At 44.1% G+C, this 16517-nt stretch overlaps 1 protein-coding gene across 5 annotated transcripts in view; it reads left to right on the forward strand.

Annotated features, from left to right (window-relative positions):
* Positions 1–11190: 11190 nt before the first annotated feature.
* The window catches only part of ADAM23 (ADAM metallopeptidase domain 23), a 380159-nt gene continuing 374832 nt past the window's right edge, over positions 11191–16517 (forward strand). For all 5 annotated transcript variants that reach the window (XM_044303192.1, XM_044303191.1, XM_044303194.1 and 2 more), the window contains exon 1: positions 11191–11530. In XM_044303192.1, coding sequence (XP_044159127.1) covers positions 11377–11530 — 154 coding nt within the window. In that variant the 5' untranslated portion in view covers positions 11191–11376. The remainder of the gene's footprint in view (positions 11531–16517) is intronic.

Below are 16517 nucleotides of genomic sequence, written 5' to 3' on the forward strand. Positions count from 1 at the left end.
TGCTATACAGAGTATTAATAATGTTTATTTTGCCTTTTCAGATATCTGGCGACTGGAACTTCTTTTTCGGCTTTGCATTTTGATTTTCGCATGGGGACATCCACAATTGCTTGAGTGGTACGGGCTACATGTTCCGCCATTTGGTCGACACTTAAGGCTTCAGTGCTGCCACATCCAACCAGGCAGCAGTGCCTAGATATATCCCAGGGCTTCCTGGAGAGGGCTCAATTCCCAAATTGTATTGGTGCCCTTGACGGGAAGCACATACGGGTTAAGAAGCCACCGAACTCAGGGTCCCAATTCTATAATTATAAGCAGTTTTTCTCTGTAGTTTTGTTGGCCTTGGCTGACACAAACTACAGTTTTATAATTGTAGATATTGGGTCCTATGGAAGTTCTGCAGATGCTCGCATCTTCAGGGCTTCCAGAATGGGTCGGTGGCTTCAGTCCGACCAACTGGACGTACCACAGCCAGCCAACCTTCCTGGCTGTACTGGGCCACCAGCGCCTTATGAAGTTGTTGGGGATGAGGGATTTGCCCTTTCAAGCCACCTTATGCGTCCTTTTCCTCGACGAGGTTTGGATGGCAAGAGGCGGAATTTTAATTTTCGTTTAAGTAGAGCCTGAAGGTATGTGGAGTGTGGCTTTGGGATTTTCTCAAATAAATGGCGGGTTTTCCAGTCGGCCATCCAGCTTGCGCCACAAAATGTCAATGTGGTAATCAAGGCGTGTGTAGTGCTGCACAACTATATACTCATCTATGAGGCCACACCTGATGAAGACACACAAGTTTACAGTCCATCATCAGGAGAGGCATTACTACTTGGAAGATCTGGATATGCTGGACTGAGAGTGAGGGATTTATTCTCTGATTATTTTATGTCCCCTATCGGATCATTAACTTTTCACCAGTAGTCCGATCCTAATGGGTGTTTTTTTTTTTGCCTTTTTTTTATGAACCGGATGGTTCATTTTTTAGTTAGGGACTAGCAAGATAATGAGGACCCTTGATGTGGGTTGCGAGCTTACATATTTTGCTACCAAATAGTGTCAACCACATGGTATGCGAAATACAGTATGTACTAATACCTCATTTATCCATTAGCTACACATTGTTTAACAACTTTTGACAGTGCTTAATGGGGCTAAATTATTGCATCTTCGGAAAATGATTATATGTATAATACTGAGTTAAATAAATGTGTTATATTGATTATATGGTGTTCTAGAAGTATAGATTTGTTGGTCTAACATGTTCTGTATACCCTCACCTAAAGAATTATTAGGAACACCATACTAATACATTGTTGGACCCCCTTTTGCCTTCAGAACTGCCTAAATTCTACGTGGCATTGATTCAACAAGGTGCTGATAGCATTCTTTAGAAATGTTGGCCCATATTGATAGGATAGCATCTTGCAGTTGATGGGAGATTTGAGGGATGCACATCCAGGGCACGAAGCTCCTGTTCCACCACATCCCAAAGATGCTCTATTGGGTTGAGATCTGGTGACTGTGGGGGCCATTTTAGTACAGTGAACTCATTGACATGTTCAAGAAACCAATTTGAAATGTTTCGAGCTTTGTGACATGGTGCATTATCCTGCTGGAAGTAGCCATCAGAGGATGGGTACATGGTGGTCATGAAGGGATGGACATGGTCAGAAACAATGCTCAGGTAGCCTGTGGCATTTAAACGATGGACAATTGGCACTAAGGGGCCTAAAGTGTGCCCAAAAAACATCCCCCACACCATTACACCACCACCACCAGCCTGCACAGTGGTAACAAGGCATGATGGATACATGTTCTCATTCTGTTTACGCCAAATTCGGACTCTACCATTTGAATGTCTCAACAGAAATCGAGACTCATCAGACCAGGCAACATTTTTCCAGTCTTCAAGAGTCCAATTTTGGTGAGCTTGTGCAAATTGTAGCCTTTTTTTCCTATTTGTAGTGGAGATGAGTGGTACCCGGTGGGGTCTTCTGCTGTTGTAGCCCATCTGCCTCAAGGTTGTGCGTGTTGTGGCTTCACAAATGCTTTGCTGCATACCTCGGTTGTAACGAGTGGTTATTTCAGTCAACGGTGCTCTTCTATCAGCTTGAATCAGTCGGCCCATTCTCCTCTGACCTCTAGCATCAACAAGGCATTTTCGCCCACAGGACTGCCGCATTCTGGATGTTTTTCCCTTTTCACACCATTCTTTGTAAACCCTAGAAATGGTTGTGCGTGAAAATCCCAGTAACTCAGCAGATTGTGAAATACTCAGACTGGCCTGGTTGGCACCAACAACCATGCCACGCTGAAAATTGCTTAAATCACCTTTCTTTCCCATTCTGACATTCAGTTTGGAGTTCAGGAGATTGTCTTGACCAGGAGCACAACCCTACATGCATTGAAACAACCGCCATGTGATTGGTTGACTAGATAATCGCATTAATGAGAAATTGAACAGGTGTTCCTAATAATTCTTTAGTTGAGTGTATATGTGTAATAAAACATACTTAGTCAAAATACGTAGGACCTACATTTAGAAGTAAAAACCCCTAAAAAATAAAGTAGTGAACGTCAGTGTTTGTGTGCAAAATTAACAATTCATATGTGTAATATGTGGTTACTAATGTTTATTAAAATTTTTATATCTAAATATTGTGTTATGTGTATGTGTATGCGCAATAAAATAAAATCTGCAACATTAGAAACGTAAAAAACAAAATGTGTTTTATTGCACACAATTTCAAAATATATACTCTGTTTTATTTAAATAAAATTCTTTAAATAAAAATATAGCTATAAATTTACATACTGCCTTGATGGCGTGGAAGGTCCCTAATAAGGAGGGGCTGAGTATTGGCAGGGGCCAGCTTGATTAGATGCTTGCCCCTCATAAGGAGTCCCTGAATATTGGCCCTGTGAAGTTGAGCCAGAATATTGGGCCTGTGAAGGTGGGCCAGAAAATTGGGCCTGTGAAGGTGGGCCAGAATATTGGGCCTGTGAAGGTGGGCCAGAATATTGGGCCTGGGAAGGTGGGCCAGAATATTTGGCCTGGGAAGGTGGGCCAGAATATTGGGCCTGGGAAGGTGGGGCAGAATATTGGGCCTGGGAAGGTGGGCCAGAATATTGGGCCTGGGAAGATGGCCCTGAATATTGGGCCTTGGAAGGGGGCCCGAGGCATTGTGGTGGGCCATAATGATCCCTTGGGGGGGGGGCATTTGTTGTTGGCCCTGTAATGGCTGTGAATCTGTGGGGTTGTTGGGGACAAACAGTTGCCCATGGCGGCGCAGATTTTCTAGTGTATCATGCATTAGAGTGGGATGGTTTGGGGGAGTTGCTAGCTCTAGAACGATCTCGAGAGAAGTTCTCGTTCTTAATAATCCTTCTGGAGGTAGCTGCCACATATAATGGGCCAGACTATGGGCAAACATATCATGATGATCCTTATGCCGGGCTCTAGATAAATAATCCAGAACTTGGACATTAATGTTGGAGTCGGCAGGAGGATTTGCCCGTCGTCTGGACCTGCTGGGTAGAGCCAGAGGGGGGGAGGGACTCAGCTCCCGATGCTGCAGGAGGCTGGGAAGGTGCTGGTCTGGGTCCAGGAAGAGTCTCCCGCTGGGCCGCTGTCGTCTCCTCCTCACAAGCGCTCGACAGTTGTGGAGCCGAATCATCACCTTCCTCCTCTAGGTTGTCCTCCTTTCTACAAAATTAATAAAATACATATACATGACGATTAAAAATAATCCTTGCACATATTCCTGTCATGAGCTACACAAACTACATTTGTCACATAGTACTAACTGGCCCAACAAAGACATATGTGGTAATTGTGGTAGTATATATGTAGCAGGGATACCCCACACACTCTGAAATAGAATGTCTATACTCATAGTCTTATCTTTAACCAAAACAACTTGAAAAACTAACACATTCGGCTTTTTTACACATTTAGTAGACATCTTATGTCCCCTAGAGCATATGGGTTAACCCAGCTACATCAGTAACCTAAGTATCCAGACCATCAATCTTACTCCACTTGTCACTTAAATATGCTACTTTTGGTTAAGAAAGGAGCAATGTGAATGGTTACTATTGCCAACTATGACATTTCACATTGATCAATTCCAACCATTCACAGTACATTAAAATTCTACATACAGTGCGTATAGCTTCACATGTTGTGGACAGTGTGTAGAATGGACTTACGGACGCAGCTCCACGAAGGCGCGCAGAAACATCAGCTGCTCTCGGAAGAGGTAGAATCTTTTCTTGGGGGAACAGTCCCACTCCGCCCCTGATTTCTCATTTCTTTGCGGTAACTGGTCACGGCAGCTCTGCCAACGATTCTTGACCTCTTCAACTGGTAATACAAAGACAAGAAAGGAACATGTATCAATTTCTAAAGTGATATGTACACTAACGTATAACAAGGCCTATATACTAGGTACACTAACGTATAACAAGGCCTATATACTAAGTACACTAACGTATAACAAGGCCTATATACTAGGTACACTAACGTATAACAAGGCCAATATACTAGGTACATTAACGTATAACAAGGCCTATATACTAGGTACACTAACGTATAACAAGGCCTATATACTAGGTACACTAAAGTATAACAAGGCCTACTAGGGAGGACAGCATGGATCAAGCATGTATACATTGTTTACTTACTTAAAGGAACCTAAAACAAAAAAACTGAAATTTCAAAACTATTATTTTGTAAAACTAAAATAAAAAAAGTTGACATATTAGGTATCCGCCGCGTCCGTAAGAATCTGCTCTATAAAAATACCCCATGACCTAACCCCTCAGATGAACATGGTCAAAAAAATAAAAATAAAAACGGTGCATCACAAATAGTGTAATAGCAAGCGATCAAAAAGTCATATGCCCCCTCCCAATAAAACCGTCCTCCCATCCCGCAAAAAATGAGCCCCTACCTAAGATAATCGGCTATAAACTTAAAAAAACTGACTCTTAGACTATGGAGATACTAAAATGTTATTTTTTTTGTTTATAAAAGGATAATATAGTGTAAAATCTAAATAAATGTAAAAAAAGACATATTAGGTATCGCCGCGTCCATAAGAATCTGCTCTATAAAAATACCCCATGACCTAATCCCTCAGATGAACACGGTAAAAACAAAACAAAAAAAAGGGTGCTAAAACAGCTATTTTTTGGCAAATTTTCCATTTTAAACAGTTTTTTCCAGTAACCTTGCCTCAAAAAAATTTAATATAGAGCAACCAAAAATCATATGTACCCTGAAAATAGAAAAACTGCCACCTATCCCGTAGTTTCCAAAATGGGGTCACTTTCATGGAGTTTCTACTCTTGGGGTGCATCAGGGGGGCTTCAAATGGGACATGGTGTAAATAAACCAGTCCAGCAAAATCTGCCTTCCAAAAACCACACGGTGCACCTTTCCCTCTATGCCCTACCGTGTGCCCGTACAGTAGTTTATGGCCACATATGAGGTGTTTCTGCAAACTACAGAATCGGGGAAATAGATATTGAGTTTTGTTTGGCTGTTAACCCTTGCTTTGTTACTGGAAAAAATGGATAAAAATGGAAAATCAGCCCAAAAATTTAAATTCTTAAATTTCATCTCCATTTGCCAATAACTGTTATAGAACAGCTAAAGCGTTAACGATGTTTGTAAAATCGGGTTTTAATACCTTGAGGGGTGTAGTTTCTTAGATGGGGTCACTTTTATGGAGTTTCTACTCTAGTGGTGCTTCAAATGGGACAAATAAACCAGTCTAGCAAAATCTGCCTTCCAAAAACCACACGGCGCACCTTTCCCTCTACGCCCTACCGTGTGCCCATACAGCAGTTTACGGCCACATATGGGGTGTTTCTGCAAACTTCAGAATCGGGGCAATAAATATTGAGTTTTGTTTGGCTGTTAACCCTTGCTTTGTTACTGGAAAAAATGGATTAAAATGAAAAATTTGCCAAAAATTCAAAATTCTGAAATGTTATCTCTATGTGGAACACCTAAAGGGTTAATGACATTTCTAAAATCAGTTTTGAATACCTTGAGGGGTCTAGTTTCTAGAAAGGGGTCATTATATTATGTAAGCCTCACAAAGTGACTTCAGACCTGAGCTGGTCCTTAAAAAGTGTGTTTTTGAAAATTTCAGAAAAATTTCAAGATTTGCTTTTAAACTTCTAAGCTTTGTAATGTCCCCAAAAAATAAAATGTCATTCCCAAAATGATCCAAACATGAAGTAGACATATGAGGAATGTAAAATAATAACTATTTTTGGAGGTATTACTATCTATTATCACATTAGAGAAATCAAATTTGGAAATTTGCAAATGTTTCCAAATTTTTGATAATTTTTTTTTTTTTTATTAATAAAAATGAATTTTTTTTTACTCCATTTTACCAGTGTCATGAAGTACAAAATGTGACGAAAAAACAATCTCAGAATGGCCTGGATAAGTAAAAGCGTTTTAAAGTTATTCACACATAAAGTGACACTGGTCAGATTTGCAAAAAATGGCCTGGTCCTTAAAGGGAACCTGTCACCGGGATTTTGGGTATAGAGCTGAGGAGATGGGTTGCTAGATGGCCGCTAGCACATCCGCAATACCCAGTCCCCATAGATCTCTGTGCTTTTATTGTATAAAAAAACTGATTTGATACATATGCAAATTAACATAAAAGAGTCATATCTTACTTGTGTGACCAGAGAAGAGTCATATTTTCAAGCTCTGACTCATCTCAGGTTAATTTGCATATGTATCAAATTGTTTTTTTTTACACAATAAAAGCACACAGAGCTATGGGGACTGGATATTACGGATGTGCTAGTGGCGATCTAGCAACCCATGTCCTCAGCTCTATACCCAAAATCCCGGTGACAGGTTCCCTTTAAGGTGAAAATGAGCCCGGTCCATAAGGGGTTAATAGTGACCTCCACAGTGCCTGCCCCTTTAACAGTGATCTCCACATTGCCCGCTTGTTTAACAGTGACCGCTACAGTGCCCACCTCTTTAACAGTGACCCCCACGGTGCCTGCTCTTTTAACAGTGACCTTTACAGTGCCCGCCTCTGTAACAGTGACCTCCACAGTGCCTGCCCATTTAACAGTGACCTCCACAGCGCTCTGCCCCTTCAATGCTAGGGGTACACGACAACATATGTTGCGCAACATTTTGTCTCAATTTTTATAATGGTAGGCTATGGTGTCGCACTGGGACAGTCGCAAAAAATCAATCCAAGATGGATGCATGTAGCAGTGTAGTTGTGCCCTATGTGTCGTGCGACTTATTGTCGTCCTGTAGCCCTAGCCTTAGGGTCCATTCATACGTCCGTAATTTGGGTCCGCATTCGTTCTGCAATTTGCAGACCCATTTACCTTCAATGGGGCTGGAACGGATGCGAATCCGCATTTTCGGGATCCGCATCCGCATTTTCGGGATCCGTATCCGTTTTTGGGGGATCTGTTTTTTCGAGATCCGCAATTCCGTTCCTGAAAAAAATTGAAAATGTCCTATTCTTGTCCGAAAAGGCATTTTCTATTATAGTGTGTGTGATGTGCGGTCCGCAAATTGCAGATCGCACACTGCAGGTGTCCGTGTTTTGCGGATCTACAAAACCCTTACGGACGTGTGAATGGACCCTAAAGCTGACCTCCAGCAGTGAAGAAAAATGGCTGGGTTGTTATGGAAACCTGGAGTAAAACTGTGTTTATGTGGAGAATAAAGGACATGTGACCGTGTGTATGGCAGTTGGGATTTGAAGAGAAAGACTCGCAGGCTTGTATTGGCTAATGCAGGTAATTTTTGGGGGAATATCTCAGGAACAGTAAGTCCTAGAGAGCTGAGACCCAGTCTAAAGCCTTCCCGGACACCTGATGTACCTGTGTGCCAAATTTGGTGAAGATTGGTTCAGCTGTTTGGTCGCGCATAAAGAACAGACAGACGTTCAGGTAGACAGACGTCCAGACAAACGTCCAGACAGACAGAAACAATTTTTAATATACAGGTCCTTCTAAAAAAAATTAGCATATTGTGATAAAGTTCATTATTTTCTGTAATGTACTGATAAACATTAGACTTTCATATATTTTAGATTCATTACACACAACTGAAGTAGTTAAAGCCTTTTATTGTTTTAATATTGATGATTTTGGCATACAGCTCATGAAAACCCAAAATTCCTATCTCAAAAAATTAGCATATCATGAAAAGGTTCTCTAAACGAGCTATATACCTAATCATCTGAATCAACTAATTAACTCTAAACACCTGCAAAAGATTCCTGAGGCTTTTAAAAACTCCCAGCCTGGTTCATTACTCAAAACCGCAATCATGGGTAAGACTGCCGACCTGACTGCTGTCCAGAAGGCCATCATTTACACCCTCAAGCAAGAGGGTAAGACACAGAAAGACATTTCTGAACGACTAGGCTGTTCCCAGAGTGCTGTATCAAGGCACCTCAGTGGGAAGTCTGTGGGAAGGAAAAAGTGTGGCAGAAAACGCTCCACAACGAGAAGAGGTGACCGGACCCTGAGGAAGATTGTGGAGAAGGACCGATTCCAGACCTCGGGGGAGCTGCGGAAGCAGTGGACTGAGTCTGGAGTAGAAACATCCAGAGCCACCGTGTACAGGCGTGTGCAGGAAATGGGCTACAGGTGCCGCATTCCCCAGGTCAAGCCACTTTTGAACCAGAAACAGCGGCAGAAGCGCCTGACCTGGGCTACAGAGAAGCAGCACTGGACTGTTGCATGTCATTCGGAAATCAAGGTGCCAGAGTCTGGAGGAAGACTGGGGAGAGGGAAATGCCAAAATGCCTGAAGTCCAGTGTCAAGTACCCACAGTCAGTGATGGTCTGGGGTGCCATGTCAGCTGCTGGTGTTGGTCCACTGTGTTTTATCAAGGGCAGGGTCAATGCAGCTAGCTATCAGGAGATTTTGGAGCACTTCATGCTTCCATCTGCTGAAAAGCTTTATGGAGATGAAGATTTCATTTTTCAGCACGACCTGGCACCTGCTCACAGTGCCAAAACCACTGGTAAATGGTTTACTGACCATGGTATTACTGTGCTCAATTGGCCTGCCAACTCTCCTGACCTGAACCCCATAGAGAATCTGTGGGATATTGGGAAGAGAAAGTTGAGAGACGCAAGACCCAACACTCTGGATGAGCTTAAGGCCGCTATCAAAGCATCCTGGGCCTCCATAACACCTCAGCAGTGCCACAGGCTGATTGCCTCCATGCCACGCCGCATTGAAGCAGTCATTTCTGCAAAAGGATTCCCGACCAAATATTGAGTGCATAACTGAACATAATTATTTGAAGGTTGACTTTTTTGTATTAAAAACACTTTTCTTTTATTGGTCGGATGGAATATGCTATTTTTTTAGATAGGAAATTTGGGTTTTCATGAGCTGTATGCCAAAATCATCAATATTAAAACAATAAAAGGCTTGAACTACTTCAGTTGGTGTGTAATGAATCTAAAATATATGAAAGTCTAATGTTTATCAGTACATTACAGAAAATAATGAACTTTATCACAATATGCTAATTTTTTTAGAAGGACCTGTATATATAAGAGATATAAATAAGGCAGCACTCCACATATAGTGAAAGGGTGGTGGACCCGCTTTATTCACATTTGGTTTGGAGTGAATAACGGGGGTCCACCACCCTTTCACTATATCTGGAGTGCTGCCTTATTCTTCTGTTACATTCATTGGCTTTTAAAGGGAACCTGTCACCTGAAAAAGACAATTTACACTAATAACAGTACCTTAAAGTATCTCTCATAGTGTGCCCAAAGTTGTATTCATATCTTCTTTCTGCGTTGTGCTGTCTCATAAAATCGACTTTTTAGAAGTCGTGCTGAAGTCACGGGGGCAGCGGCCTCCTTGACTCAACCATCGGATAAGCCCGCCCCTATGCCGCTCCTCTGCATATTGATGGACATTTTTCCCTGTAGCCGTGACTGTGCTCTTCTTGCGCATGCGCCGTGCGTGTCCTGCCGCAGCGCGATCCCGGCTATGGCTCCCTCCCTCCTGGCATCCGCATGTTCACTGCGCCTCCGCTGCAGTGCAAGCAGACAGTGATCGCGCTCACGTTGCAGGGGAGAAGCGATGGGCGCAAGCGCGCTGTATAGGAACGGCGCAGGCGCAGTGAACAAGAAGATGCCAGGGAGGGAGGGAGCCGTAGCCGGGATCATGCTGTGGCAGCACACCCACGACGCACACGCGAGAAGAGCGCGGTCCCGGCTACAGGGAAAAATGTTCATCAATATGCGGAGGAGCGGCATAGGGGCGGGCTTATCCGACGGTTGAGTCAAGGAGGCCGCTGCGCCCGTGACTTCAGCACGACTTCAAAAAGGTGCCAAACACAGTTTTATAAGTCGATTTTATGAGACAGCACAACGCAGAAAGAAGATGTGAATACAACTTTGGGCACACTATGAGAGATACTTTAAGGTACTGTGATTAGTGTAATTTGTCTTTTCCAGTTGACAGGTTCCCTTTCACTTACAGCCTGGTGAGATCGCACCCAAATGATTTTCAAACTTTTAATTTGAGCTGCTGTGTTTATATATATATAGAGAGAGAGAGAGAGAGAGAGAGAGAGAGAGAGAGATGAGCCTATATCTATATAGATAGGCCTGAAGAAGGGACTAGTTCTAATTCAGTGTGAATTAGTGTAGTGATCAGACACTGTGCCTCATGACTCTGTGCCCTGGCCAGTGCCTGGTGCAGTACAGCTGTGCCTACCCAGTAGTTGCCATCAGTCCTGCTCATACAGTGACATGTCATACACACTGCCTACATGATAGTCCCATAGGATTATAGTGTTAGGGTTGTGCCACATCATGGCTGGCATGGGGTGAATGATAGGCATTTACAATTAAATTAAAAACAAATGAACGAATAAAGACAAGGACTGCCCTGCACTAGTCACCATGGTGCCGGGTGCCGCTCCTGTGTGTAGGGCGGCACTGACCGCTCTCCAGGTTGTGCTCTGCATCCTTGTGGGATCCTCCTCCAGCTCTGCAGCACGCATGTGCTGTGGCAACCTCCTCTCCTAGCAACAGAAGCATCAGCACCAGCCCAGGGGAGGGCGGAGCGGCCGCAGCTAGTAACCGGCTCCTCCTCTGTCATGCAGCAAGGAGGCGGGTGGGAGGTGTAATGTGGAGAGAAAACAGGAGAGCGAGCCAGACGGGTGGATACTGTGGGAGAGGGCTGCAATAGCTGAGGCAGCTGCAGAGAGGATCCAAATGGGAGCCAGATAACCCCTGCCGGGGTGTCCGAACCCCCTGTGTGCTGGAGACAAGAGCATGCATCACACAGGCTGAGCTGCATCCCGGGTCTGCAGAGCTATGAGATATGGAGGAGGCTGGCAGCTCCCTGCGGCATCCCCGCTCATCCTCTCCCATGCCCCATCTGCCAGCCCAGCTCCCCTGCCCTGCACTGCTGCACCTCTTCTGTCTGCTGCTGCTCTCCTGCCCGCAGCCCTGGGGAGCCTCTGCCACCCAGACAGGTGAGTGCAGCACTTTCTACTCTCTAGGCACTTGTCCTGCTGGCACCTGCAGTATGCCACCCACTGCCCACCTGAGACCAGCAGCAGAAAGTTGCATCTGTGATGGCTCTCCCAGGACTCAGAGCACAGCAGCTGTCTGCCCATGGAGTGCATGCTGGCAAATCTCTGCCATGTGTTCCTCCTGCTCACTGACCACCTGGCACCTCATCACTTAGGGCAACTCATGCAGCAAGAAAACCGTCCCGAATACAGAAATGTGCAATGACCTCTGCAAGGTGTAAGGGCTGCAGGAGCAGAGTAAGTGGAATGCAGATAATAGGGGTTATAGTACTACTATCAGACGCTTACTGTCACCTGAAGCAACCTGGTGCCCCGGCCTCTGTGTCACTGCTTAACCCCTTGATGACACATGCACTTCTGCATTGCAGTGCAGCGGCCATGCCTGGGAGAGGGTTAGGAAGTTTCCAGCTTGTTTATGCTGCATATGTACAAGACGTGTCCACCTAGGAGCATAGTACTGGCGGATTAACCCTGTCAGCGCTAGGTGTCTCTAATGCACAGCTCTTTTCAGACCATTGCCCAAATGGCTGCAGAAGAACAGATTGAATTGTTAAAAGCATTCCTGGCAGCCGGTGACATTGCCAGTATAGCTGAGTGGCCTAGGTAGGACATTGCCGGAGTTTCCTATCTTCCCTTACTGCAGTGGGATCTGCAGTTATGGCACCAGGAAAGCAATGCTGACTCCGCAGGGCACAATGCTCAGATCAATTTTACCCTGTACTTAGCAAATCATATGTCTCTGCACTAACCCAGAAGACACATCGCCATGCTGGCCGTGAAGCAGGATTATACTGCTGTACCCTAATTTTGGAATATTTGTATAGCCTTTTTCTTTTCTAAGATCTTGACCATGAATGACAGGGTCCACCATCCAGTGGTTGGCTGTTTGATTCTTTAGATATCTTCACCATTTTAAGAATGGTCCAGTGATGTAACTTTTGCTGTTTCCTATCATAGTGTCTGATATTATGTAAGGGTTCCCACACAAGAAAAGAAAGGAAGTCTACTTGTGTAAAGTGATGTGTAATAGTCAACGGGGCATTATACCGCTGTATATATACTTGTCAGGATGGCCCAATTTCTTATAGGGAGAAAGTTCTAAAAAACACCGCCCTTCTGTCACCTCTGTAGTCCATGGACTGTACAGAAGATGAACAAAAGTCACTACTGCCCCCTCATTACTTGGAATATTGCACTACTGCCCCCTCATTACTTGGAATATTGCACTACTGCCCCCTCATTACTTGAAATATTGCACTACTGCCGCCTCATTACTTGGAATATTGCACTACTGCCCCCTCATTACTTGGAATATTGCACTACTGCCCCCTCATTACTTGAAATATTGCACTACTGCCGCCTCATTACTTGGAATATTGCACTACTGCCCCCTCATTACTTGGAATATTGCACTACTGCCCCTCATTACTTGGAATATTGCACTACTGCCCCCTCATTACTTGGAATATTGCACTACTGCCCCCTCATTACTTGGAATATTGCACTACTGCCCCCTCATTACTTGGAATATTGCACTACTGCCCCCTCATTACTTGGAATATTGCACTACTGCCCCCTCATTACTTGGAATATTGCACTACTGCCCCCTCATTACTTGGAATATTGCACTACTGCCCCCTCATTACTTGGAATATTGCACTGCAAGAACCAAAAACATGTCCTGAAAATCCTCAGCCCCAATGCAAAGTCTGTGACGGGGCCTCCACCTGCCATGTGCTGTTAGGTGCAGTGGGCCCTGCCCAGCCCTAGGGCCCAGAGGCACCTCCTATTGCTATGCCAGGGAGCTTGGCCACTGAACTTCACATACCTATTACTACTTAGAATTTTACCCTTTTATTTTTGTCCAGTTTAAGACAGTTCTTATAAGAGTAACATGAGCCACGGTGTAAAGTATGTAAATGTTCCGGCAAATATATGATGCATCATCTATAGTAGTGGTTCCCTCATACCGGGCCGGGGGAGACTTTGAGGCCTGCAAGCCTGGTGGGCCTGGGTGTGGCCGCACTCTCTTCTTATACTTACACCCCTGACCAGTCTACAGGGTATAATACACAGAAAATAATAATCTGAAATCTATAATAATCTATAAACTTTTATTACATTTATCAAGCAAAGTTTCTTGTACTTTGCCGTTTAGTTACAAATCATCTACAGTTATACCTCAAAATCATTTGACGGGTATTGGGTAGAGTATCAATAAAGGCTATACACAGGTGGCATTGCCTGGGCACGGCTCAGTGATCTCTGAATTGCTTTATCCGTTTATTTCTCCACGCTTTACTCTTTTCCACTTTGAATCTATTTAACCAGCAGACAATCTCTCCTGACACAAGAAGACATCCATGCCTTTAAATCACTTCATGTTCTTCTTTAGATGTGTGTAATGTTATGCATCACAGGCTGTGCAGCATAGCTGGGTGAGAAATGAAAGAGGTCTGTGGAGCGTTCAGCCTTTCTTGGCATTTTTTGTTTGTAAAATTAATTAAAGTCTGTGCAGAAAACGAACAGGCTTGCCACCAATCCTTCACGTGCTTGGCTTTATAGAGACATCTATGTCACGTTCTTCTTCAAATGCAAAATTCTGCTGGCGAAATCTCTAGTAAAAATCCTCCTAGATAAATAATTTATTAACAAAATAAAACTCAAGATATTCTTGGATATTTCAGAGAATATCAAAGTAGAAAGAAAAAAAGACGACTCATTATCCATCAATGAGGAGACTGATGTTTTCGGATTCTTTTATGAAATGTTTAATAATGTTACCAACAATGTATCAAGTGATTGTTTATGTGTAAATACGTCTATTCATTGAGACCGAAGGTATTGGTGTAGCCTCCAAACTACTGAGCAGAACATACTGTTCTCATACCAGTGAAGTCTCTGAGGGGCACAGGGAGGGTCTGTCTTCTCTCATATCTAATTCAATTTCAATTACAAATTGCTGTACCTGAACTTGTTGTAACTGGTTTACTAGGAACTCTTCAGTGGCTGATTACAGTGTCCCTATATAATATGCAGGGGACCTTTTAAAGGGGTACTCCCATCTCAATGATCATAGTTTAATCTTTTACTTAGGTGCCAATGATTTTTTATGCAAATATGTTGTATTATCCAATTCCCACCCTTATTGATAACATTCCCTTCCTCCTACCCCAGTGTTGTATTTTGGTTTCCCATAGTTACGGCCGCCGCTCCTCTGCCGAATCCATGGGCCGTGCTTACGCAGAAGAAACACTCTTTTTTCCACTGGCCTGCCTCTCATAACATTCATGAACGTGCACGCCGCCGCGCAAGCGCAAAGCTTCCTTCATTCCTCTGAGCCATGTCTAATACAGAGCCGCGCATGCTCTGTATGCAGCGCGGACATCGGAGAGTGATGTGGAGAGAGAGGTCGTGCCGAAATTGTATCGGAGAACCGGGAGAACTATAAACTATGTGAGTGGCATTTGTACCTAACTAAATTCAGCACAAAATCCACCAACGATATTATACTATAAGACAATAAAGGGGGTTATTATATCAAAAGGAGGAACGTAGATGGATTACATTGTGAAGTTGAGGGAGGCTGGGGGAGGACATTATAGGGGAGGTGGACACTGTGGAGGACACTATTGAATGGAGGGACAATTGGGAATAAAATTATGAAGTGGAGGGACGCAGATTGAGAACATAGGGGGGGGGTTGGACACTGGGGAGGACATTATAGATTGGAGGGACGCTGATGGAGGGTATATTGTAGGGGAGATGGATGCTGATGGAGGACATTATGGAGTAGAGGGACACGGACTGAGAACATTATGGGAAGCTTATGGAGGGTATATTGTGGGAAAGATGGATGTTGATTGAGGACATTATGGATTGGAGGACATTATAGGGGGAGGGACACCTGGGAGGACATTATAGGGAGGACATTATGTGTAAGTGGCGCACAGCCTGGGGATCATTCTGTGTACATGGTGCACAGTCTGTGGATCATTATTTCTAACTGGCGTGGAGTCTGGGGATCATTCTGTGTATGTGGTAGACAGTCTGGGGATCATTCTGTCTATGTGGTACACGGTCTGGGGATCATTCTGTCTATGTGGTGCACAGTCTGGGGATCATTCTATGTGGTACACAGTCTGGGGATCATTATTTCTAACTGGCGCACAGTCTGGGGACCATTCTGTGTACGTGGTACACAGTCTGTTGATCATCATTTCTAACTGGCGCAGAGTCTGGGGATCATTCTGTGTATGTGGTACACAGTCTGGGGATCATTATTTCTAACTGGCGCACAGTCTGGGGATCATTCTACAGTCTGGGGATCATTATTTCTAACTGGCGCACAGTCTGGGGATCATTCTGGGTATGTAGTGCGCAGTCTGCGGATCATTCTGTGTACGTGGTGGGCAGTCTGGGGATCATTATTTCTAACTGGCGCACAGTCTGGGGATCATTCTGTGTATGCGGTGCACAGTCTGGGGATCATTCTGCTATGTGGTACACGGTCTGGGGATCATTCTGTCTATGTGGTGTGCAGTCTGTGGATCATTATTTCTAACTGGCGCACAGTCTGGGCATTATTCTGTGTAGGCGGTGTATAGTCTGGGGATCATTATTTCTAACTGGCGCACAGTCTGGGGATCATTCTGTGTATGCGGCGCACAGTCTGGGGATAATTCTGTGTATGCGGTGCACAGTCTGGGGATCATTCTGCTATGTGGTGTGCAGTCCGTGGATCATTATTTCTAACTGGCGCACAGTCTGGGGATCATTCTGTGTAGGCGGTGTATAGTCTGGGGATCATTATTTCTAACTGGTGCACAGTCTGGGGACCAATCTGTGTATGTGTCACAATTTTGGTGTAATTGATAATCTTGAACACTGATGGCAGATAAAGGGAATTCACTATTTGTTATACAAC

Source organism: Bufo gargarizans, chromosome 8 (genome assembly GCF_014858855.1).
Source record: "Bufo gargarizans isolate SCDJY-AF-19 chromosome 8, ASM1485885v1, whole genome shotgun sequence".
Classification (NCBI taxonomy): domain Eukaryota; kingdom Metazoa; phylum Chordata; class Amphibia; order Anura; family Bufonidae; genus Bufo; species Bufo gargarizans.